This window comes from Miscanthus floridulus, chromosome 16, assembly GCF_019320115.1.
Source record: "Miscanthus floridulus cultivar M001 chromosome 16, ASM1932011v1, whole genome shotgun sequence".
Classification (NCBI taxonomy): domain Eukaryota; kingdom Viridiplantae; phylum Streptophyta; class Magnoliopsida; order Poales; family Poaceae; genus Miscanthus; species Miscanthus floridulus.
The window spans coordinates 43,017,811-43,042,036 of NC_089595.1; the positions used below are offsets into that span (position 1 = coordinate 43,017,811).

Here is a 24,226-nt window from a genome sequence, read left to right on the forward strand (position 1 = left end):
TAAATACGACAAAAAAAAACGTTTCCAAAAAAACATATACAAGGCAAAAAAAAATCTAACTCTTCCACATCCCCGTTTCCAAAAAAAACAGCAAAAAAGAGTTTGCGAAAAAAAGATACAGCAGAAAAAAACCGTTTTAGAAACAAACTCTTCCACGTCGAAAATCATATCTCTACAACCCACAGGTTCCCTTATGGAGACCGTTGAAGAAAAGCTGAGAAATCTGATGAAATGCTACAATCACATAAAGAAATAACACTCACAGGCTAATATGCATGATTAAGCTTAAAATTACTGTGATATTATTTTGTTCCCGTTGCAACACACGGGCATGATCCTAGTATATATTAAAAATATTAACATTTATGGTACATAATTGATATCATTGAAAAGATCTTTGAATCTTGTTTTTTAATAAATTTATTTGGAGATACAAATGTTGCACACATTTTCTACAAATCAAGTTAAACTTGCGGCATGGAAACCAAAAGTGATAGATAATTTGGAACAGAGGGAGTATATGCATCAACAGATTCTTCAAACAGTTGGTAAAAAAAATCATCTTACATAAATAAAACTGCTAGCTCCTACGGTTTGTTACAAGGAAAAAATATGCCATCTACACAAAATAAGTAATATTGAACGGTTGATCTATAACCGATTGAGCTACTGGAATACACTGATAGAAAGATGTCAAACGATTCACCTTATTTGTTTAATCAATGAAGTCAAATGCCAGACATTCTTTGAATGCATGCTGAAAAGACTAGTTGACCATTTAGCTAACTGAGAGACACTTCAACAATCGGTGGCTAAAATTTTAAGCGCTGAATCTAAAAAGCAATACTTTACCATTTAACCATGGCTAAAGCGTAAAAAATCAGTGAAATGGTTGTAATTACAACTAATGCAAGTACTCTGAGATATAATTCTCAAAATAAGGTCAAATATCTGGACAATTTAGTGGAATGCAATAAGATAATTTTATAAAAGAAAGGTTCTTAGTTAATCTTGAGATTAAGGAGATTTACTTGCAATATCCTACATTATGATAACACTGGGGCAGCCTCAAGAAGAAATGAGTAATGTATTAGCAATTTGTGGAGATGACAAGGATACTGCTAGTACTTACCAGCAACATGAAGCAATTTGGTGGAACATTGAAGGACAAGAAAGAATGGCTGACGCATGATCATACAATTGTTGAAGATAAAAATCTTGGTGTAACTGCTAGCTGATTTCAAAATTTGAAGTTAGGTAGTACAGACTACAGAGTACAAAAGTTGTATGGCCTTCCAATAAATACAAGTAAAAACCCCAAATCCTCAAATCAAGCATGACGATTCCAGAATCATGGGCTTGCCTCCAAGAACAGGTCATGCATGGGATTCTCAGTTTCTCATTCCTCCAACTATGTTGTCAAGTATATTTGTCACAGATCTGTACTTCTCACCATAGTACAACAGCTATAAACTTGGGAAACTACACAGAATGTGAAGCCCGTTCTGTAGACCGCATAACTGGAAAAGGATGGGCCTCTGTATTGAATACATACTTATCTAGTGGAAGCGTATTGTTTTCATCAAACAGCAAATACAAATACTTCAATGTTTCTCCAAGGAAGAAAGTTTCCATTTTATCTCTCGTAGAAGGAGGTAGGCTTGTGACATCATCCAATGATGTGTAACCACCAGAATCAACTTTTGTGTACTTCTCAAAAGCCTGAAAGATCTGCCAACCCCACTCCCTATACCTGTTCGTGGAAAAGGAAGAAAAAGATTAGCAAACAGTGACTGATGCAAACTGAAAAGTAGGCAGTCACCAAAATCTCACTTTGGATCCTCTGTGATTCTATACAAAACAAATAGTGATTCCACAGTCTCTGGGCGTAGAAGATTGTGACGGTCAAGTGGTTTTATTATGATATCATTGATATATTTGGAGCTTTTATTCCCACCATCAGGCCCCCCTTCTGTATCACCCTGTAGAAACCCCATATCACAAGTTATTCATACGCAAAATCAAAATATTGAAACATCATTAAATATAAGGGACCAAACTCAGGAGTATATTAGGATGCATAGTGACTCAGCAAACCGTCTACCTCAATGTGGAAATAAGCTATTTCAGGAGCAAGGCCGGTAGAGGTCACAAAGTACATCTCAACACATGTTTTGGCCAGATCTTCAGCAAGCTGGAGATTTTCTTTATCTTCATCAGTTAACAAGTTACTTTCAAGAGCTTTTCTCTTGGTGATACCTTTAGTTGCACCAAGAGCAAGGGTACCAGGAAGAAAACACACCTGCAATATAAAGACATTCAGTGCTACCACAACACTAGAAAGGTCGCAAAATCTTGGCCAGATAAAGAAGAGACTATAAGAATCTGAGTGCAAGAAAACAGATGCTAAGCGACAGCTGCATACCAGGTGATCCATTTTAGGACTAAACCCACCATTTCGTCCAGATGGAAGTTCCCCAACAAATACCAACCCATTTGGAACAGTTTTCCGAAGAAGAAGATGCTTGACCCCTCTCATTGCTTCAGTATACATTTCAAATAGATACTTCAAACTACTGTCACGATATTCCTCTTGCTGAACCCACACTTTTAGCAGATACTCATAATAACTGTCCCCTCGAGATCCTAATCGAATATTCTCACCACTAAATTGACCAGAGGAGGGGCTGCATATAAAGTTAAAAATGAGAATATAAAGATTTCCTTTAACTTGATGCGTTTGAAGACAATCCAATGTAATGGCATCATGATGAATTAGTTGAAAAATATACAAAGGTAGAACAGGCATACTTGATGTAAATAGGCACCAGACCCTCCACCTTTGGGAGTGTATGCATATGCTCTAACACCTTCATTGCTGCCCTATCATACTTAGGATCCCCTGATACTTTGCTGAGGTAACTGAACTCTAATTGCAACGTTGAAGCCTCTGAAGTGCTGCTTAAGCCATCAGGGGCTGCATGTGCAGTGTGGTCACGAAGAATAACATCACTTAAAGGTATAGCTGTTGGGCTTGATGTAAAAGCCAATAATAACCTGTCGGCTAAATCCTTTGAAACTTCCAAAAGTCGCTCTGGATTAGCCTTTTTATATGTTACTGGTACTCCGGAGTCACCTGCCCCTGGATGATCACCACCACTCAAATGGTATGCACTAAGAAGCCCTCCCAAGACACGGATGGTAGTCTCAAATAAGTTAACCTGCCCTTTCTCACTGATTCTTTTCATTAGGTTGTCTTCAATCCATTTTGATGCTTCAGAAACAACATCATCAGCACCCATTATTATCGCAGTGTCCAAAGAATCCACAATAGTAGCTCCTAGACCACCTAACCCATCTGTGCCTCTGTGGCTCAGAGGCATAAGCTCATCATAACCCATTGCATACTTTTGGTAACCGGACCATGCATGTTCAAATGCTTCTTTAACTTTCTTCTGCCTGGATGTCCACTCAGATGGAGACTGCTGAAGCAGAGAATTATTTTTGTAGATTTCATTTGGAGGGAGGCGTGGGGGCAGCCTTGGTGGTTTTCTCCAGAATGTGCGTATATTGGGAGCTCTCCTGGCATTTTTATTCTGTACTTCTTTGCCATGTAGCTCACTGGATACAATACCCTCTGAGCCTTTGTGCAGAAATAAGTACAATAAGCCAGAAACCATCAACAGGCACAAGAATTTACCAACAGTGAACTTTCCACAACGGTATTTGCTGCTGTTAGTAGACAAGGACTGTAGAACCATCTACACAGGAGAAAAAAAGGGCTTCGGCCTTAGGGAATAATAAGAACTAATGAGACCACAAATCCACAACAGCCTTGAATAAAGTCTCCTAGTGTAAGTAACAAAAAATAACTGATATAAACAGATGTCGCTCCTCATCAAGCAGGATAAACAAAGATAGTTAAAATACTACAGTTCTTTCTCAGACATGAAGCAGATAACTTTAAGACAAACAACACTCGAACGTATGGTCCAAAGGATCAAGGTCATTCTAATTAGTACTCCCTCCATTCCAAATTATAAGACGTTTTGCCTTTTCCAGATACATTGGTATTGTTATACGCTTGGATATATATTATGTCTACATACATAGTAAAAGTAATGTATCTAGAAAAACCAAAAACATCTTATAATTTGGACGGAGGAAGTACTTCATTAATGAGCGTGTGAGCATGATCCTTGAAAACCAAAACATCTTATAATTTGGACGGAGGGAGTACTTCATTAAAGAGTGTGTGAGCATGATCCTTTAGACTAATTAGAAGACCGTGATTAGTGCTTCATTAATAATGTATAGCTAAAATCTAGAAGCACATTGCGAGGTCTGGGAAAATTTAACTTCTATAGAGCACCAAATAAGCTCAAATATTTGTGGACATATAGCTTCAAAGCAAGAAATGGATGAGGTAGAAAAGCTCATAGAGACACGAGAGCAACAGCAATCATATGACACCAAACTAGCCGCTGATGAAATACACTACTCCAGGTCAAAGCGACCATTTGATCTAGTGAATGACCTCAAGCAGATCGAAACAACCTAGAGTAGCAGTGCTACAGAACAGTTAACCATAGCAAATTCAACAGTGACTAGACCCGCAGATCGGAGGCCAGGGACCCCTCATTCCAACTGAAACCAGACACAGCCCAACCAATCAATCGACCAAATCAGTCCCCTCAATGAATCGAGTCACGGCCGTAAACTCCAGTTCTCCACGGAGATCAAGCTACACCCCAAACCAGAGCTAACTCTAGCCTTATTAGGAAAAGTCGGCCTTTTTTGGTAAACAATGGGGGCTTGGGTCGGGAGGGGAGGCGCCGCACCTTGAGGCGAGACCGGTGGCGGAACTTGGCGTTGTTGTAGGCGCCGCCAGCGCCCACATCGCGCATCGAGTAGGGGAGGTGCCCCGAGGTACCGCTCATCCGCGCGGGAAAGGGGTGGGGAAGGGGCCTTCTAGAGGCTTCTGGAAGGAGGCGGGGTTCGCCTGCGCTGCGTCGCGCGCAAGATCCGGGTGGGGAGTGGGACGGGAGCTGGGCGCGGGGCGGACGGGAGAAGACCGCGACCGACGGAGAAGGCGAGATCCCTGTTTCTGTTTGCGTACCGTCGTAATTTACTTTGAATTCAACTCATAACTTCTACTAAAAAATACTTTGATTTGGATATTTCGTTTTTGCCGAGCGAAATTTATGTCCTTTCCATAGCCCCCTCGGAACGCCCGCGCTTGCCCGCCTCGTAGGCTCCTACGCAAGCTGCTGCGCCGACTCGTGCCGGTCGCGCCTGTCCGCCCGCTGTTGTGCCTACCCGATGTCCGTGGACGCGCTTATGGGTCGAGCTCGAACTGCCATGACGAGAGGGGAGGAGTGAAGGAAGGAAAGAGAGGAGAGGAGAAGCCCTGCTGCCGCTGTTTGCAAGCCACTGGCATCATTGTAGCATGTATCATTGTAGCATGTAGAACACCCTTTTTTTTTACTACCTCTGTTTGGAACATTTTTTTTTACTACCTCCGTTTTCGTTTACTTATCACCAAATTTTTACGGTAGCAATTTTGACCATACGTTTTTTTCTACAAAAGATTTTTAGATACATCAAGTTTTTACATATATAATTATTTATTAAACATACTTTATTAGTGTTATATACATTGAAGTATCTAAGATTTTTTTAGAAGAAAAAACAGATAGTCAAATTTGCTACAGTAAAAGATTGCTGACAAGTAAACACAAACGGAGAGAAATACATTCAGATGAATACATTGGTAACATATATTTAAAGATAGATAAAACTTTAATGAAAAAAATTAGATGAAACATTTAAAAACATGTGTGTATAGGCATGGTATCCGATCGTAAATACACATGGAGGTATATTATATGATTCACCTCACCTTGTTTTATGCCTAGAATTTGATGAAGGTTCATGATTATGTTGAATTAGGATGTTATGATAAAATTGAACTTTTAGGTCTTGTTCGGCTTATCTTATAATCCGCACTATTCAGTTTGCTTTTTCAACCGAAATAATATTTTTTTCTCACAACAATTCAGCCAGAACATTGTTTTTCAACCAATTCAGCCAAGTTTCAGCGAGCCGAACGAGCCTTAAACTAAAACAACTCAAAATCATCATATAAGATCTATAGTTTTTGAGCCAGGTTTTCTACTATAGCACTGTTCATGCACAGTTGTTTCGTGCCAGCCGTCCGTTCGTTCAGCCCTTGTTTAGTTGGACGTCAAAATCCAAAAAGTTGCTACAGTACCTATCACATCGAATGTTTGCAGCTCGTGCATGGAGCATTAAATGTAGACGAAAAAAAAAACTAATTACACAGTTTGGTGGGAAATTGCGAGACGAACGTTTTAAGCCTAATTAGTCAATGTTTAGACACTATTTACTAAATAAAAATAAAGATGCTACAATAACCACAAAATCCAAATTTCACGAACCAACGAGGGCTCACCTTCCCTATCCCAACCGTTGGTTTGTTGACATTTATTTTATTAAACCAGCCACGGCGGCCGTCATCCCCGGAAGCTTCCACACAGATCCAGACTTTTCCTTTCCTCTAGGTACGACCACAGAGAACTCATCAAGAAAAAATAAAACTCACGGGAAAGAAAGGACTCGCTCACCTCCTACCGCTTCGCCTGCCGCCGCCGGACGGGATCGCCTCCGTCGCCGCCTTCCTCCCTCCACACCCTCTGCCCTCACCGCAGACCTCCTCCTCGGACCTCGGATCCACTCCGGCGTGGCGCGCGTGGCCCCGGCATAAGGCCTAGCGCCCGATGGGGGTGCCGCCGGGGCGTCCCTCGCCGGCGCACGCGTGCGGCAGCACGTGGCACTGTCGAGTGGCCCCTCCGTGGGCGCCCTTAGCTGGAGATGACGCACACGCGCAGGACAGTAGCGGCGGTGGCGCGACGCCGGCGGCCAGCTCGCGCAGGGCCAGTACGGCCAAGGTCGAGTTCGACGCTGTCTTGATGTACGTATAAATGGCCTTATTTCCTGGGCTAGGGGTGCAGCAGGATTTGGGGATGTTGATTTCTAGGGTTCCGATTTGGAAAGAACAGGGCCTTCCCTCTGGTTCTCTGTCCTCTCCTGTCCTCAGTTTGCTTTTGTAGCGCCGCCCCACGGTGCGGCTGCTCCCGGCAGCCCTCACGCCGTCCGCTTGCCGGTTTGCTCTCTCTCTCTCTCTCTTACCGACCTATGCAATTCCTTTGTTCTCTTTGTTGAGACGACCAAGGCACGTTGTGTTCGCAGGTACATGTGAATGGCTCCAGAGGAGTTGCACACCGTGTGCTCGATGGAATGCCCATGTGAGATGTGCTCGGCACTGATTGATTTGCTAACGTGCATTTCAGCTGCAAAGGTACCTACAGTTCACTCCCAATGTGTATGTATGGTTCTACTGGAGCAATATTTTCAGGGATTCTAAGCAGGTTCTGATAAGCAAGGAACAACTCTTCTATGTTCCTCCATGTTTTGTTTTCGACAGGTAAACATGATTGATTGAAATGATTATTTCCCCCTAATGGAATGAGTCATGCCCAAGGCTGAATTATTTGAAAACAAGCAGTTTGCTCAGCTATTAGCATAGTTAGCATTATAGTTTGTTCCTTGGACTTTGTGTTTAAATGTTTGGTTAGTTTTGTTGACATGCATGTTCTAATTCGTACGCTTGCTATTGTTATATAATGATATATTCTCACTACAGATGAAAGACCTTACCTATTTGTATGCCATTTTCAGCACGAAATCATAATCTATTTGGTTGTACAAGGCTACCAGGACCACAACATCCTAGAAGAGGACAGGTAACTATTTTTCACATGCCTTGCGAATGTTGAAATCACTTATCTGTTTTAAACGTGGGAATGTTATAGATCCTGAAACCACATCATCACAGTTCTCAAACACGTAAAATTGGGTTACCTAAAAGTTAAGGTAATTTATAGTGCTCAAATGGAGCTGCACTCTGTCTGTTCTAAAAAGTGTGACACATATCTTGCTAAGAACTCCTACCATCTTTTTTCGTACATTAATCATGTCTACATACCACGTAGTTATCTCTGAACCGAGTGAACGGTGGTGTACTGATGCCGGCAAAGTTGCCCAAATTTACACCTGTGTGTCAGCCTCTATACAAGGAATTCAGTTTCAACAATGTATTACAGGATGGATTACATTTGAAATCGTTCTTATGCTTCCTACAGCACCCAATATGATTCGTGTTAAACCCTGCTGAGACTTGAGGACCTAATACACATCATTAGCACAAACAGGTCCCCACTGCTCTTCCGTTCGTGTTAGTAAAGTGCAATACATCTAAAACTCTAAATGCATGTTCCGTGTGGTTTATGCTTTCGTTTGGTTCATGGAAAAGGTCCTGTGTTTTGCGCAATTGGGGTTGCTAGCCTACTTTGGGAGCAATCTGTGTAAGTGATTCCTCTTTAGGATTTTAATTTTGCATTTATATATATGCAATTTACACTATGGAAGCCTGTTTCAGTTTTCCCTCCTTGGCACTCTCTTCGGTGTTCATTGGATTGGTGCATTGATGCCTGCAAGGTTGCCCAAGTTTACATCTGTGTGGCAGCCTCTATACATGGAATTTAATTTCCACAATGTACCACATGATGGATTCCATTTGAAATTGTTCTTATGCTTTGTACAGCACCCAACATGCGTGATGCCAAACTCTGCTGACACATCAGCACCTAATACACGTCATCTGCGCAAACAGGTTCCCACTGCTCCTCAGTTCCTGTAGTAAAGTGCAATATGTCAAACTCTAAATGTGTGTTCCATGTGCCTTGTGCTTTCAGTTTTCCTTCCTTCGCAACGATGATTTCTGGTGGTATTATTCACTTGCTACTTACAATTGAACCGCCATAGCAAATGCCTTCGATGACTTACCTGCAACCTTTGGTCTATCATCAAAATGCCCCGTGCGTCGTTGCGTAGCCTCATTATTTCCTCATGCCTTTGGATTGGATATTTAGATTCGACTATTTCAGGTGTTTGTGTTAGCAACCCATTACTTCATTACTCTTCATCAATCAGACATATTTTCAATCATTTAGTAGATCCTGCTGAAAAGTTCAGAGAGATATAATCGTGTGCGCCCTGTTTTTATTTTATGTATACATCCCTTTCTGGACAAGGATTGATAAAATGTATGACATACGTGCTGCAACATTAAAACCCAGAGTCATGTTAATCTTTTCTTGCATTCTCCCCCCTTTGTTTTGATTATCTACTTCCAGTCATCTGTTTGTTAACAATTCATAAAAATGCTATCCCTAAACTATGTGTTACCAAATGCATCATGCCCATGCTGCTTATTACAAAGAAGATAGCTTATTTCAATTTCCTTACTTCAGCTTATTTCAATTTGCTTACTTCTCATTCATGTCGCATTTCTAGTATATGTCTTACTGTTTCTTTCCTTGATCAGAAATACCATGGCCCAATGTGCATGAAATGTAAAAGTACTAGGTTTCTGTTGACGGTTACTAACATCAATTATAAACCGTCAAAATAACCTGCATATATACTTAATTCTATCACCAAACATAGGTCTAGGGGTTTAAATTAATAAATTATACGAGTTTTGTTAAATTTGTGTTTGCAGGAGGGTTTATCCAGAAAACTGTCAAGGTGGACTTAATTATCAGATTACATCACGTTTATCCACGATGTAAACTACTTTGGAAGGATCTAAAACACACCAGAAGACAACCCATCGAAGGAGACCCCGAGGGGCTGCCATGTGGGGCCGATCAGCCCCATCTGTAGGTCGGTCTGCCTGTGGGCCCCTCCTGTCAGTCTCAGCTTCGAATGTCGGTTCTCAATCGCCTCCTAGATTGCATCTACGCTGTCCTTTTAAGTCGTTTCATCCAATGGTGATCGAGGGAGTTAACGCGGATCGATGACATGGCAATGCCTTGCCCTCTACTCCATCTCTATATAAGGCGTCCCTACCTCCTTCCTGGGGCCATCCCTGAAACCCTAATTCATATGTTTATGATCAAGCTAGCAATCAAGAGAACATTAGTCCGCTAGAGGATCTAATCTTATAAATAATAATGAGATAGAGCTTGAGGGAAGAGTTCGGAGGAAGTGTCGGTCTATCGGTGCTCTCTATGGCATGTATCTAGACAGATTCAAGTTATATTTGAGCTTGTCTATGAGATATCTCTGGTAATTAACTTCTGATTCAAGTAAGTTTTTTGTTTATATTGTTCTTCAGGTTCACAACTCTCTTTAGTGTTTTATTCTTGTTCTACAAGGAGTAAAGTATTAATTGTAAGTCTAAGCGTAGTGCTTAGACTTAGGTTAATTGTGGATGCACGTTGCATTTTAGATCGGTGGTAGCTTGCAAGGGTGGCTCTTATAGCCTCATTAAATTCTTTGTAGTCCACCTCTTGTTTGTAGGCCAAGTAAGAGCCGGTTACGAAGGAAAGCATCATCTGCTGGTATCTTTTTCTTAGGAACGTCTCTAGTTGAATAGTAGAAGGCAACTTACTAAAGTCAGAATAAGAGAATCTTAGTTATTATCTCTATGTTTCTATTTATCTTAACCTTATTGCTACCCTTAGTTAAGTTAGACCATAGTTAGTCTCACATGTTTTCCTATGAAAGATACAGCGGTATCCGTGCGTTTGTGGATTTATCTGTGCGTGTTAATAAATATCAATAAGCTTTCTGGCGCTGTTGTCGAGAAAACGGTTGTTGAATTAATTATGAACCTAGCTTAACTTTGTATCTTTTATCTTTTATTCTTTTCTGTTTCACTATGGATTCCACTCCTATCTATTAATATGCTAAACCCATGAGCATAAACCTAAATCCATCGAAATCTTCAGAGCCTATCCTAATATCTGGCTATGAGCTGCGTCCATGTTTTGAAAAATTGATTCGGGAATAATTTTTCTTGGGAGAAGGCGATGAAAACCCATACACCTACGAGAGTTTGAACATATCTGTGCATGCCTACGTATTGCGGGCATGTCTGACGAAACCTTAAAATGAAAGTTGTTTTCGTTCTCTTTTAACGGAAAGAGTTAAACAATTGTATAGTCAAACCATAGAAAGTATGCAAGGAGATTAGGAAACGTTATATTCTAAATTTTGTTTATTTTTCTTTTCCGGATATAAAACCCGCAAAATCTCCAAACCCTAGCGGTAATGCGCCCGCCACCCCGCTGCCCCACACGGTCGAGCTTCCGTCAGCCGCTCACCCCTGCTCGATGCACAAGGCTGAGCGCCTGATGCTGAGACCCCGCTCCCACCCGACGTGCGAGGCCGAGAGTAACCGCCCGATGTGCAATTTCGATGCAGCACTCGTCCCACACGGCGCACGCACCCGGTGACCGGCGTTAGCACCGGCGCGCCACCGGCATCATCCGCGAACTCCCTGTCCCAGGTCTTGATGGCTAAAGAACGGCACCCAGCTGACGAGCTTAGAGCCTAGGAATCTCGGGTAGATCGGGAATACCCGATCCTGAATCCAAATTATTGGATACCCGAAATATCGGGTAGTGGTTTTTCGACGCTCAATTCACGGAACATTTTTTGTTACCCAAATTTCTTATTAGCCGAACTATCCGACCTGGAAAATTCCACGCCCAGGGCTACCGCTGCTTGACCCAAATGGCGTTGTCCGTTAGGAGTCACATTTATAATCTTTGGGACGGCGGACGGCGGCGACCCCTCCAACTCCCACCTTGGTATGGCCGCTGCTGCGCCGTTATCACCGTCGCAGCCATGAGACCTCTCCTTACCCGCCTCTTCACCTCCACTCACATTGCCATGGCCTCGTCTTCCTTCTCTTCCTCTCCGTCTCGGCGGTTGGCCCATCTCACACGCCATCTCACCTCCTCTTCTTCCGGCCAGCTCTCCTCAGTGGGCGCCCCTGCCGCCGCCGCCGCAGATGCCGTCCCCGCGAAAAGCCCACGCTCGGCCGCCTCCAAGGTCCACGCCGCGGTGCTGGTCTGCCTCTTCGAGGACCCTAGCAGCGGGCCACGGGTCCTGCTTACCAAGCGCGCTTCCTCCCTCTCCACCCACTCCGGTAGACACATGATTCTGGCTAAAGCTTTTGCCTATTGAATTTTCCTCTGGACGATTCCTTCCTTGGAGTGCTTCAATCAATTTCTTGAAAATTGTAAGGGGAGGTATCGTTACCCGGAGGGAAGGTGGAGGATGGGGACGCAGATCCGAAGGCCACAGCTCTACGGGAGGCGAAGGAGGAGATTGGACTGGACCCGGCGCTTGTTAATGTTGTCACAGTTCTTGAGCCTTTCTTATCAAAGGTAAGCTATTTTTGATATATAAGAGGATTAATCTCGACTCGTCGTAGTGCCAAACCTCCTCAAGTATACATGCTTGCAGCATTAAGATAGCATAACAACAATTGACACCAGGATATCTCTTACGGTGTCAGTTCATTTTGCAAACATCAAAATTCGACGACAAACTTTGATCGGAGGATCGAAAATTCGAAATACTGATAGTAAACAATCAAATGTTATGCCCAACTTCAATTAAAATCTTAGAATAAAATGCGAACTGAAATTCTAAAATTGTATGTCTGATTTTGGAAGACCTTTATGTGGTGGAGTATCATTTTCTTTTTCTTTATATATGGCCTGTTTAACTTTAAGCCCATCACATATTTTCATGCTTGGATTGTACATCATGTAACTTTTTTTTTTCTCTTCGATTAGATGCCATGTCACGAAGTATATTAAGCTAGTGGCCAGAATAATTAAATGTACAAGTATTGGGGCCTAAGAATTTGATCTGAAGGCAAGTGGTATAATAAGCTTATTGGTTTAAACGAGGGGTAAACTCCCCCAGTGACAATGCAACTTTAGAGTTTTAGGTAGAGGACCGAGTAATGCGACCTCAGAATTAAAGGGTTACATCTGCAATTTTCTCAAAAAAGGAGAAAAATACCACGTTGGGGGATCTCAAGAAGAGGAAGATATTCTGAACTTCTGACTGCACAAAATACTATGAATAAAAAAGAAAATTCTTTCGATATAAGCATGTAAACATCAGTATTAACCTACTATCAGGAAGAGGTGTACTACGGTCTACGGTCAAGTAAAATCATTCAATCAAAATTAAGGAACTGTCAATGGTCATAACTGGTGAATATGTTGTCAAAGGCTTGTTTCACCATTGTGTTGTCAAAGGTGGGTTGTTTCACCCTGTAAATCTTTTTTTTTTGCACAATCCCCCCTCCCTTTTCCGTGCTGATGTCTCTGAGAGGGGATACTCAATGATCATTCAAATGCATAGGTGTACCTATATCTGTGGACCATCAAAATGACACCCATGATCCATATGAAATACAGAGCTGACCAAATGGAATCTTCCTCACTCTTGTCAAGCTTAGCAAGTTTAGCTTTTACCTATGTCTGTGTTATTGTTGCTAGCTGGAGGAAGCTTTGAGATTTTGGAACATTTTGCATGAGCCTTCCCTTTTAAAGTTTCTAGCAATCAAAGATTTACCTTGGCTCCATCTTTTTGGAACTGGTGGCAAGGAAAAAGCTTTTTAATCAAATATTGAAAAAAAAAAGTCATGCAGGGATTGCTGCACTGAGTATATCAGTTTGACATGCATCTCTACTTTCCTATATCTATGATGTGGCGCATGCTTTTCTACTCTTCCAATGGAAGTGCAAACTGTCCAGTACTTATGCTACAACCTTTCTTTTGCAGAATGGCCTCAATGTTGTTCCTGTAATTGGCATGGTCTCAGATAAAGCCTTATTCAAGCCTGTCTTAAATAAAGCTGAAGTGGAGGACATCTTTGATGCACCTCTGGAGATGTTTCTAAAGGTACTTGTTTCTCTATCATATGTTGTAGTGGAACAATTTTGTTGATGTTCCTTAATTCCTTTTCGCTCGTTAGATCCCTTATAAGGTGCGCGTAAGAACATTGCATTGCATAGTTTTCACTTGTATCGCATCAACAGGACGACCACCGGAGAACAAAACAAATGAATTGGATGGGCATAGATATTCCCGTCCAGTTTTTCGACTACGAGGCAGATGGCAAAAAGTTTGTGATTTGGGGTTTAACTGCACATATCGTCACACGTGCGGCGGCAGTCATTTTTGGGAGGAAACCATCATTTGACGAACTTCCCAGACCCAAATATGCAAGTGCACCTGTTGCTGGCACTAACGAGTGTAAACCCTGATGCAGCATAATCTTGATTTAAGGGGCTGTTTGGTTATGAACCTTGTCTGGTTGTAGAATTATGTTTCCCACTGTGTGATGGCTGGGGAAGGGACCAAAATTTGCTTGGTATATTTATCTACAGTATATAGATAGATGTAAAATGTATTCTGAGAATAGCACAGCAAATAATATTGAAACATTTGCCCGTCTCATTTTGTGGTTTGGGCAATTGGGAGCTTGGTGAAAGAGGGAGGAGGCCTGGTGCTGCTTTGTAAAAGCATATGTACAGTAAACTCCAGAAAATGTATGCCACGCTCTAGAAATTGAAGCTTGTGATTGCTGTCATGCTAGAAGAGTACTACTACCTGGTACCAATTTCCTTATGCTTAGTTTAGGAATGTTATTATATTCGGATACTCTTAGTCAATAGTTTTGACTGGCACGTTTGTAGCCGCCCATTCTGTTGAACCTGCTAAATCAGTCAATATAGGCGATCACGCAGTTTGTTGACAGACACGGAGGGTCCTCTCCTCGCAGAAAGCGACATGGAAACAGCTCCCTCCACTCACTTGTGATTGACTCCGGTTGTTATTAAATCAAATAAAGGTTAAATTAAATAATAAATAATAGGAGCAATAGCACACTCAACAAGGCAAGTCACCCACTACCATATTAGATAGTACTAGCAAGGATCGCCTAACTAATCAAGCAAGCAAAGGAAGAGAGGAAAGGAAGACAAGGCGGCCCGTGATGTGCTGCTGCGGCGATGGCGGCGAGTGCCGGCCGCTGGGCTGGCTGCTGGGACTGCCGTTCGCGCTACTCGCCGTCCTCGTCTCCATCGTCGGCGCCATCATCTGGATCATCGGGTAACCTTTCCTTACTTCGATTTTGCCTCTGCTTGCGTGCGAATTCTCAGCGGCGACAACACGGCTTTGCTGTGATCCGTGCAGACTGCCCATCTCTTGCATCTGCCCGTGCTGCCTCTGCGTGACGGTGGTGCTGGAGGCGGCGGTGGAGCTCATCAAGGCGCCGCTGCACGTCATGACCTGGTTCACCTCCAAGATACCCTGCTAGACAAGTAGTCGGAATACCACGTCTAGGATTCATTGTTCCTAGCCTAGCTCCATCTACGATGGGTCATGTTAGGCGAGGATGATTCATGTGAGTCCAATTGAGTTGTGAACGGATTGTTTCTGTCGATCAGCATGCATGCCTCTTCTTGTGTTTCCTCGTGGCTTGATTTGAAGTTGAGGACTTGAGAGAGACTGATCACTAATCAATTTGTTGGAGGTGACCGGTGAGTGAGTAGATTATATATAATTCTGTGTTTACCTCTTTTTTCCATCGTTTCCGCTCTTGTCTTTCGATTGTAACTTTCCATGGTGATGAGCACACGGGTTTCGTCAATTGCTCATATGATGGGCACAGCTTCGTAGCAATTCAGACGCAAGAACAAGGCTACGAAGGTCTGTCACATGTCGCTGTCCACCCAAGTGGATGTGGAACACGGCACTAGCTAACTACGTATAAAATGGGGCAATGCATGAGCAGACTCTCAAGCGCGTCTACAACTGGAATTGGAGGCAGTTAAGCGCGACCGGTCGTGCTATACGAGAGTGCGCAACCGCCAACTTGTTCCCGCCCTATTCTTCTCTGTGAAAACGCACCGTCCGGCGACCTCCTCTAGCCTCCACCGCCACCCCAGCCGCTGGCCGCGCCACCACCGCCCACCACAGTTATTAGGACCGGACCAGACATCAAACCGGTGAGGCTGTCGGTTCACTGGTTCACTGGTCCAACCGTTAGGAACCGGTTGAACCGCTGGTTCAATTGTTTTGGACCGGATGAATTGGACCGCCCACAAATACTTTGAACCGGTACAACATAATAATATACAACATATAATTAGCAACATATAGTTGGTCACATATATACCGATAAGATGATAAAAACACAATTATATAACCAACTTCCAACAAATCTAGCCACAAGTCCACAAATTTTTTGGTATTATAGAGTTTTTTATAGGATATGCCAAAATATACCCATAGAAACATAGTATATGGAACACTTATTAATTAGTACAAAAAAGATCTAATAGTAATTCAAATATTCATTACTGTAAAACAATCTCACATGCTAAAATAGAGTTTACCATTGTAAAGAGCTCGTTGAGATAGTCAAAATGGATATATCATTTGTTTAATTTAGAGATCATATAAAAAAGTTATGAAAATTTGAAATTCAAAAGGCAACACACATGAGCTGACGTTAGCAACACAAAAGTCAACAGCACATGCAGAGGCAAGGTATGCGCACTGTACAGGCTCCAAGCGCACACAGCGGCAGCAACACTCATGCGGGCCCAGTGGCAGTTGCACAGGCGGGCACCAGGAGGCGACGCAAGGGAGCACACACGCCACCAATCCAGAGCCGGACGGTTTGACATGGAACCGGCCGGTTCAACCGGTTTTTAGCGGTCTGATTGCATGAACGGTCTTTTAAGTGAACCGAGCCGGTATAGTCTCTGGTTCGGTCTTTTACCGGTTTGACCGCCGGTCCGGTCCGGTCCAAATAACTTGGCCGCCCACCCCGTCGCTCCACCCTGCCCTCCTCTAACCTCAACTGGAGAGCCTGCTCGAGCACCTTGCCCCTGCCACAAGCTCTTCCCAAGTGGATGTCTCTTGTCGCCCGCTCGGCGGTGTCCCGCTGCCTTGCCTCGTTGCTCCTCAACCCACCGCCACCAGCGGTCCGGTCGCCGCCCAAGGCCCCTAAAACGATTCACAATTTCCTCAAAGGGAAATCTACATATACATACCGTAATGTGATAGTCCCAGAAGATCATGCCATCACATTATCAAATTCAAGTCGATATCACAAGTCATGCATTTTGAATACGTGTCTTAGAAGGGTACAATAGAGAGGTTTACCCATAACATCGCAACTTGGCGGGATCACACAACATACAACATCAGAGTAGACATAGCGCCTCAGCGGGTGAAGGCTCCTCCGTCATAGGCAAACTTTTGAAGTGTAGGATAAGACCCTCTAAACCTCCCATTTGTCGACCTAGTAGTCATACTCGGGCTTCTCACCTAGTAAACAATTTTTAGTACAATTCGTACTGTCCACTAGCTCTCATCCTATGCTTTGCTCATTGCTTTGTAAAAAGTGGTATGCAAGGGTAAGAGAAAAGGCCTACTATTTGGATTTAGCTTTCATATGCGAGCTCATCATTAAGTCATAATTTTAGTTATCAAAATTTTAACCCATTACCCATCCGTCCATCCCATCCATAACCACACATAGTCACCACACAACTCACTACCACTCTCGCTCTCTAAGCGACAAGGACAACTCCCGCTCATCCTTGCCTCAACAGCCATGGGCCGGATCCATATCCATCCCAGGGGGAATAGAAGAAAGACACCTCTCTCTAGTCAAGTGAAGCGAGAAACATAGGAATGTCCATGACCATGGACACAGCTATACGTATAGATCGATCAACTCTGCAGAGCGTGTACACCTATACCCACAAGATCACCATCGGCGGCGGCGCCCCGTCTAGGCTGATTCTGGGCTTCCTTCCAACCGGTACGATACCACCTTGCTACTCAGCCATAAGTCACCCTAGAGTCCACCGACACGTTGAGACTGTGAATCGTAGTACCGGGCCTCCAATTGGTCACCACGCGGTCTCGGTAGGGTTAAAGGACACACCCTTAACTCTCTACACTATTACCTACTATCGGGTATCAGTATTAGGGATACCTAGAAGAAGGAAGCTGATGGCCGCGAACGCCAACTCGCCCGGATGGTCAAGAGTGTATTTTGGTCTCGCCCGACCCTGAAGGTACAAGCTCTGTCTCGCCCAACCCCGAGGGTGCAGGCTCCAGGTCACAGGACCCCTCGGGCGCGGGCTCCGTCACGTCTGACCCCGAGGGCGCGAGCTCTGTCTCGCCCGACGCTGAGGGCACGGCTCCGTCTTGCCCACCCCTCTGGCACGGATCTCGCCTCACTAGACCCCACGAAGGAGGATTTTGCCTCGCCTGATGGGGGTCCATACCGCTTCCAACCACTACGGGGCTAAGAGTATGAACCCAGGGTCAAACTTCTGACACCAGAAAGGGAGTAGCCGCGTCTTGACGTGACTCGTGGCCACAACGGGCCATACATGAGGACTCACGACGCCAACAGTATTGGGCGTGCCGACACTGTGCTGCCTAACCCCTCGCACGACTTCCATTAGGGGTACCTATTGGCCATGCTGCCCGCTGGGACGGAATGGGCCGCCACGATCGGTTGACGATGCCCGCGTGTAGCGCTAGTGGTGAACAGGGTCGTGACGTGGAGCCATCCCCATCATCATCTACAGGACGTACAATGAGCAGGGAGCCGAGACATCCCTCAAGAATGCCATGGATCAGCTTGATGAAGCACACGACGTTGCCCTCCTCCGCTCGGCCAAGTACCAGCAAGTGTTACGCTGGTACCATGGCTACCATGTGCGGGGCTGGGCCTTCAACGTCGGGGACCTAGTGCTCCGCCTCGTCCAGAGCAACAAGAACCACCCGAAGCTCTCTACGTCGTGGGAGGGACCATACATCGTCGTGGAGGTGCTTCGACCAGGCACCTACCAGCTTAAGACCATCGACGGCAAAGTCTTCATCAACCCCTAGAACATCGAACAACTACGTCGCTTTTACCCCTAGCCTATGTATATACTTGCGGAAATTAAGAGTGATGTTTCCTGAAATGCGAAAATATTTTTCCTTATTGGTTTCACTATTTGTCTCCTCGATCTTCAGTGACACCCAACCCCAGCAATGGTAAGGGGTCGGGCCTCACTCGGGGGCTGATAGGAGTATATCTACCCAAAAACATTCTCTGCACCTGATCCTCTCTTACATTAAGATCTAGAAGCAAGGGCTAGGGAAACAAACACTGAGTAAAACTGGTCGGACCACAAGAAACCTATGCCCCAGCGGCTACAACGTTTTTGCTCACCAGTGTGATCAGAGTTTTTTTGCCGCACCTCGAGCTTTACAACCTTAACGCCAGAAGGGGTCAGATCGCATCAACCTTTTTATACATAAAAAAGAGAGAAGGGCCAAAAGTCTGTTTGGCAAAAACAAAAGTTGAAAACTTGTGCATTTATTACAAGTTCATCACTCGGCTCATCCAACTAACTAACCCCTCAGGGGGACAACTTCATTCTTGATCTTTACAGCTAGATCCTACGCCAAGGGGGCCACCATCTCCTCGATCTCCTCTAGCTCAGCATCAGAGTAACAGTGCGCGAAGCCCTGACTCATCGTCGCTAGATCGATGTTCTCATAATGTGAACGAGTGATCGCAAACGACCGATGGATACCGAAGTAAAGCGTGTGCCTCATGATCTCGCATGCTCAATCTGTAATTCGAATGATGTTAACCGTGAGCGAGCTCATCTCCTGCTCTGGGGCCAACTCGAGGTCGCCATAGACCAGCTGGACGGCGACACGTAGGGTATCGTGCTCATCACTCTCCTTCAGGAGGGAGTCCTTCGCTTTGCTGAGCTCCCTCTCCAGGCCATGACTCTTCACCACCTTCACCCCAAGCTTGTCATCAAGGCCTATCCAAGTCACACACCAACTGCGTCAAAAGGCCAACCATGGATTCTAGGAATAAGGACAACAAGGGAAACTAGAGGCTTACCTTCCATGTTCGCCCGGAGCTTGCGCACCTCTTCGCGCTGTCGGGTCACCTCAGCCTCTAGGCTCCGGATCTCTTCCTAGCACTGATCGACCTCCGTGGTGAGCCTGGCGGCCACGCCCTCGGCCTCAACCTTCAGGTCCCTCTCCTCCTCAAGCTTGCCTTTGAGGAGGCCGATCTGCTGTTGGGCATCGGTGCACTTCTGGCGAGCCAAGTCGCGCTCCATGCAAAGTCCCTCTATGGCCCGGAGCAAATTGTCCCTCTCCTTCCGTAGCCACTTAGACTCTGTGGTATCCTTGCGTGCCCTCTTGATCAGGGCCGCGAGCTTCTCCTTGGCCTCGTGAGCATCCTCATGAGCTTCTGCCTCCCTGATTTGGAGGTCGGTGAACTCTCGGCTAGTGGGGGTAAGCTCAGCCACCTCCTAATGAGCGACAACGAGCTATTCGGCCAACCCCTCATGCAGCCCGTCTCTTCAGTGAGGCGGTCCCAAACGTCCTTCTCATGATGAAGGAACAAGGATCTCTGCCAGCTACGAGCCATAAGGGACTACGGAGAGGACACGAATTAGAGGTATGAAAAGGCAAAACGAAGGTCAGAAGCATGAACATATCATAACTGGCCAACCGGGGTAATGATGTCGTGCAGCGAGCTTAGCACGGTGGTCAGGGCATGAACCATGGTCCCAACCTCTGTGTGGACGCTCCCCCATTCCTTCTCCTCTGCGACTTCATCGAGGGCAAAAAGCATTGCTCCCAGGTCCTGCTGGTCAGCCCACCAGATCTAGGGTCCTCCCCACGCGTACGGGTTGTCTCCCACCTAGACTAGAGGCTGGGATGGCTTCGCACTGACCCCAAGTGGCGCTGAGCCCTCCTACAACGGCAATTTCTCTGGAACGGCCCCTTTAGTGGTAGAGGGGGTGGGTGACGTGGACACGGAAGCCTGCCCTATCGCCACATCTGCTAAGGATACCTTAGGTACATTTTCTCCCATCTGCCCCGCCGCAGACACGGCTGCCTACGCAGACGATGGCTCTAGTTGCGCCGTTTCCGCCTATAACGTCACGGTCGCACCAGGCCGTGCCACATCCACCATGGGTGCCCTAGACGTGCCCTCCTCCATCTGTTCCCCTATGGACGTAGCCATTGGCTGTGCCTCTCTAGTTAACGCCGTAGCCGCCCCAGCGCCACTCCCGCTCACATCCAGCATGACGCTAGTTGACTCCTGGCGCATCTATCGGAGGGCGAGGCTCTTCTTCGGCGCTAGCCTCAGGAGAGTCCCACCTCCACCAATACTGCGAAAGACATGACGATCAGTTTATGACAAAATTCGTTAGAGCGAAGGAGCGAAGAAATTACTAACTCACCTCGACACCACCGGATGATGACGATTTGGGGTCGGGCCGCCCAACCATGGCCGCACCTCATCGGTAAGTTGCCATTTCGAGCCTTCCCTCTACTCGGAAGGCTTGGACGGAGCGGAGAGGCTAGATCCCATCGACTTCGAGGGCACCTTGGAAGGCCCGGACAGAGCGGAGCGGCCCGATTCTGCCGGCTCTAGGTTGTGTCCTCCCCCTCCTGCCCCGGGTCATGCCACGGGAAGGGCCCCACCTATGGGAAGGACGAGTCCTCATCCCTACCTCCTAGCTCATCCATTGGATGAGTGACCTAGAACCATCGCCTCCCTCTTCTTCTTCCTCCTTCGCCCGCCGCTTCGCCTTTTCCTCATCCTTCTCCTTCTTCTTCCTCTTCTCATCTACGGCATGGTTAACCACCCTCATGGCTGTGTGCTCTAGTAGCGGCGTGACATAGGCCTGAAAGCCCAACCCCATCGACATCTCGATGAAGCCTGCGTCCAGGCGCATCGCGGGATGTCTCGGGATTAGGAACACGATGTCGAACTCCTCCATTACCTCCTTGATGTGCTGTGCGACCTCGCTGTCATAGAGCGGCCCCTGGGCAAGCACCATCCCATAGAGCTACACGCCGGGCATCATCCCGTATAGTGGGAGGGCGCGCACCATCAGCGGCGCCACCCTCCTTGCATGATATGCCTCAATGACACCGACCCCACGGAGACCATGGTTCTTCAGGAGCATGATGACATCTAGGAGGTCGCAGAGCCTTTTCTTTTCCTTCTTAGGGTGTCCCCACCCCCGCACCAACGACACCTCTTCGATTAGGCATCTGGTGAAGTCCAGCAAGGGGGCAGCGACATTGTTCTTCACGTACAACCAAAGGGCATGCCATCTCTTATTGGACCTCGACAGCGGATAGGTCATGTACTTGGCGGACCAGTGGCCCTAGAGGTGGATACCTATGCATCTCATCGACACCGATAGGTCCCCACTTCTCACCATTTTCTTGTGTAGGGAGACGGAGAAGAAGTACCTCCACAGCTCAAAGTGGGGTTCGATCCCCAGATACCCTTCGCACAGCGTGATGAAGGCCACGATGTGCTAGATCCCATTGGGATTTAGGTGCTGTAACTCGATCTGGTAGTGGTGCAGCAGTGCTCGGAGGAATGGGTTGGGAGGAATCATGAGTCCACGCTCGTGGAAGGGCATGAAGGACACGACGTAGCCATTGGACGACGCCAGTGCCTCCTCACGACCAGGCATGAGCCACTCCATCACCTTGGTTCTCCCATGGAGAAGACTATGCTAGACGAGGCCCTCCATGTGCAAGACTCCATGGGAAGCAAGGGTGGAGGAACGAGAACTTTGCTGGCGGCCGAAGAGCGAGAGCAAGAGATCTAAGTGCTTGCAGCAGAGAAGCGAAGAGGATGAGGCTGTGGTTAGGCGTAACAAAGACGAAGGGAAAAACCCTAGTTATAGGGGAAGGAGGAGTGAGAGGTGAACCATACGCCTCGATCGACGCACCTGCCACGCCTCATCACTTTGCCTCTCTGAGAGTCATGCGCACGCCACCCCCAGCTGCCCCCTTGAAGGGCACGCCGGACGACGGTTCATCCCTCGATGGGCCAAAAATCGCCATAGGTAAGGAGGGATACAGAGCTAAAAATGCTCCCATGGCCCATTAAGGCCCAGGAGTTTGAAGGTTGGCCCATCGACGGGTTCACAACTACTCTAGGGCACCTTTAGAGTGAGGGTGGTTAAGGATGGGCCTACTGGTGGCTAGCACCTAGGCGCGCGAGCACCACAGGCATCTCGACCCACGTTTGAGTCTTGGCCAGTGCATGGTCCATGGTTTTTCCTTGAAGAAAGGCAACAAGCCTTTGAGACCGGTCGAACGGATCCGAGAACTATATGGACTGGCCGTCAGGAATCTAGAGTCAGTCACTAGCTGACCCATGCTGGACACCCACAAATGGGAAGCCAGGGCCCTAGTTGGACTAGCCCATTAACAGCTCACCGAGCACCATGATTCGTCCATCGAGGAAAATATGGCACAGCTCAGCCCCTCTATTTTATCAAAAACGCTTGAGGGAAGACGACCACAAGATGAGCTAACCCCTCGATAGGACCCCTTCTACAAACGGGGGCTCGGGGGACGTTGGCCTCTCAAGGAGAAAGACTACGTGGTCACATATCAATGACAGATCGATCGGATCCTAGGGAGGGATCAGAGTCAAAAGAAATCTTTTCCGACCCCCCGAACCCAGAAGCTGCATGCTCCCAAAAGGTCCGATTACAATAGAAAGGAATCACAACCCTACCAAAACATCTCGCGGGCCACAAAGGGAGATCAACACCCTCAGAATCCTTCTGTCTGAAAAAGCCTTCGAAGGAGTATCCTACTCCTCCGCAGGCTTAGGGGCTACTATCGGGTATCAGTATTAGGGATACCTAGAAGAAGGAAGCTGATGGTCACAAATGCCAACTCACCTGGATGGTCAAGAGCATATTTTGGTCTTGCCTAACCTCGAAGGTACGAGTTATGTCTTGCCCGACCCCGAGGGTGCGGGCTCCATCACGTCGGACCCTGAGGGCGCGGGCTCCATCTCGTTTGACCCCGAGGGCATGAGCTCCATCTTGTCTGACCCCTTTGGTGCGGACCTTGCCTCACTAGATCCTTTGAAGGGGGATTCTGCCTCACCCGATGGGGGTCCATACCGCCTCCAACCACTATGGGTGTAAGAGTACAAACCTAGGGTCAAACTTCTGACACTAGAAAGGGAGTATGCGCATCTTTAAGTGACCCATGGCCACGACGGGCCATACCTAAGGACTCATGTCACCAACAGTATCAGGCGTGCCGATACTGTGCTGTCTAACCCCCTGCATGGCTTCCGTTAGGGGTACCTATTGGCCATGCTACCTGTCGGGATGGAATGGGATGCCACGACCGGCTGACGATGCCCGTG

At 46.3% G+C, this 24,226-nt stretch overlaps 4 protein-coding genes across 5 annotated transcripts; 3 read left to right on the forward strand and 1 right to left on the reverse strand.

Annotated features, from left to right (window-relative positions):
* Positions 1–1,208: 1,208 nt before the first annotated feature.
* Positions 1,209–5,309, reverse strand: LOC136512001 (mannosyl-oligosaccharide 1,2-alpha-mannosidase MNS3-like). The gene is made up of 6 exons (XM_066506011.1): positions 4,842–5,309; positions 2,812–3,761; positions 2,426–2,687; positions 2,105–2,302; positions 1,834–1,982; positions 1,209–1,753 (listed from the first exon to the last, which is right to left on the reverse strand). Exons 1-6 carry the CDS (start codon positions 4,938–4,940, stop codon positions 1,483–1,485), a joined length of 1,929 nt encoding a protein of 642 aa, XP_066362108.1. The 5' UTR covers positions 4,941–5,309; the 3' UTR covers positions 1,209–1,482.
* Positions 5,310–6,561: 1,252 nt separating this feature from the next.
* Positions 6,562–10,239, forward strand: LOC136513487 (uncharacterized). Of its 2 annotated transcripts, none has more exons than XM_066507483.1 (7): positions 6,562–7,186; positions 7,273–7,507; positions 7,762–7,826; positions 8,396–8,447; positions 8,522–8,580; positions 8,687–8,755; positions 8,838–10,239. In XM_066507483.1, exons 2-7 carry the CDS (start codon positions 7,480–7,482, stop codon positions 8,895–8,897), a joined length of 333 nt encoding a protein of 110 aa, XP_066363580.1. In that variant the 5' UTR covers positions 6,562–7,186; positions 7,273–7,479; the 3' UTR covers positions 8,898–10,239. The 2 variants fall into 2 exon arrangements, with proteins under 2 accessions (XP_066363580.1, XP_066363581.1); XM_066507484.1 differs by having other exon boundaries at positions 9,647–10,239.
* Positions 10,240–11,027: 788 nt separating this feature from the next.
* On the forward strand, positions 11,028–14,727 carry LOC136513485 (nudix hydrolase 11-like). Its single transcript, XM_066507482.1, has 4 exons — positions 11,028–12,085; positions 12,184–12,326; positions 13,744–13,863; positions 14,001–14,727. Exons 1-4 carry the CDS (start codon positions 11,668–11,670, stop codon positions 14,226–14,228), a joined length of 909 nt encoding a protein of 302 aa, XP_066363579.1. The 5' UTR covers positions 11,028–11,667; the 3' UTR covers positions 14,229–14,727.
* Positions 14,728–14,859: 132 nt separating this feature from the next.
* On the forward strand, positions 14,860–15,546 carry LOC136513488 (signaling peptide TAXIMIN 1-like). Its single transcript, XM_066507485.1, has 2 exons — positions 14,860–15,075; positions 15,160–15,546. The coding sequence occupies exons 1-2, from the start codon at positions 14,960–14,962 to the stop codon at positions 15,281–15,283; spliced, it is 240 nt and encodes a 79-aa protein (XP_066363582.1). The 5' UTR covers positions 14,860–14,959; the 3' UTR covers positions 15,284–15,546.
* Positions 15,547–24,226: the final 8,680 nt, after the last annotated feature.

Excerpts from the sequence above, each read along its gene's own strand:
- LOC136512001 (XM_066506011.1), bottom strand. The coding sequence starts at position 4,940 with ATGAGCGGTACCTCGGGGCACCTCCCCTACTCGATGCGCGATGTGGGC. Across the intron at positions 2,688-2,811 it reads CTGGTGCCTATTTACATCAA|CCCCTCCTCTGGTCAATTTA; the intron begins GTATGCCTGTTC and ends CTTTATATGCAG. Across the intron at positions 2,303-2,425 it reads GTCCTAAAATGGATCACCTG|GTGTGTTTTCTTCCTGGTAC; the intron begins GTATGCAGCTGT and ends TTTATATTGCAG.
- LOC136513487 (XM_066507483.1), top strand. The coding sequence starts at position 7,480 with ATGTTCCTCCATGTTTTGTTTTCGACAG. Across the intron at positions 8,581-8,686 it reads GGTGCATTGATGCCTGCAAG|CACCCAACATGCGTGATGCC; the intron begins GTTGCCCAAGTT and ends TGCTTTGTACAG. Across the intron at positions 8,756-8,837 it reads CACGTCATCTGCGCAAACAG|TTTTCCTTCCTTCGCAACGA; the intron begins GTTCCCACTGCT and ends TTGTGCTTTCAG.
- LOC136513485 (XM_066507482.1), top strand. The coding sequence starts at position 11,668 with ATGGCGTTGTCCGTTAGGAGTCACATTTATAATCTTTGGGACGGCGGA. Across the intron at positions 12,327-13,743 it reads TTGAGCCTTTCTTATCAAAG|AATGGCCTCAATGTTGTTCC; the intron begins GTAAGCTATTTT and ends TTTCTTTTGCAG. Across the intron at positions 13,864-14,000 it reads CTCTGGAGATGTTTCTAAAG|GACGACCACCGGAGAACAAA; the intron begins GTACTTGTTTCT and ends TCGCATCAACAG.
- LOC136513488 (XM_066507485.1), top strand. The coding sequence starts at position 14,960 with ATGTGCTGCTGCGGCGATGGCGGCGAGTGCCGGCCGCTGGGCTGGCTG. Across the intron at positions 15,076-15,159 it reads GCCATCATCTGGATCATCGG|ACTGCCCATCTCTTGCATCT; the intron begins GTAACCTTTCCT and ends TGATCCGTGCAG.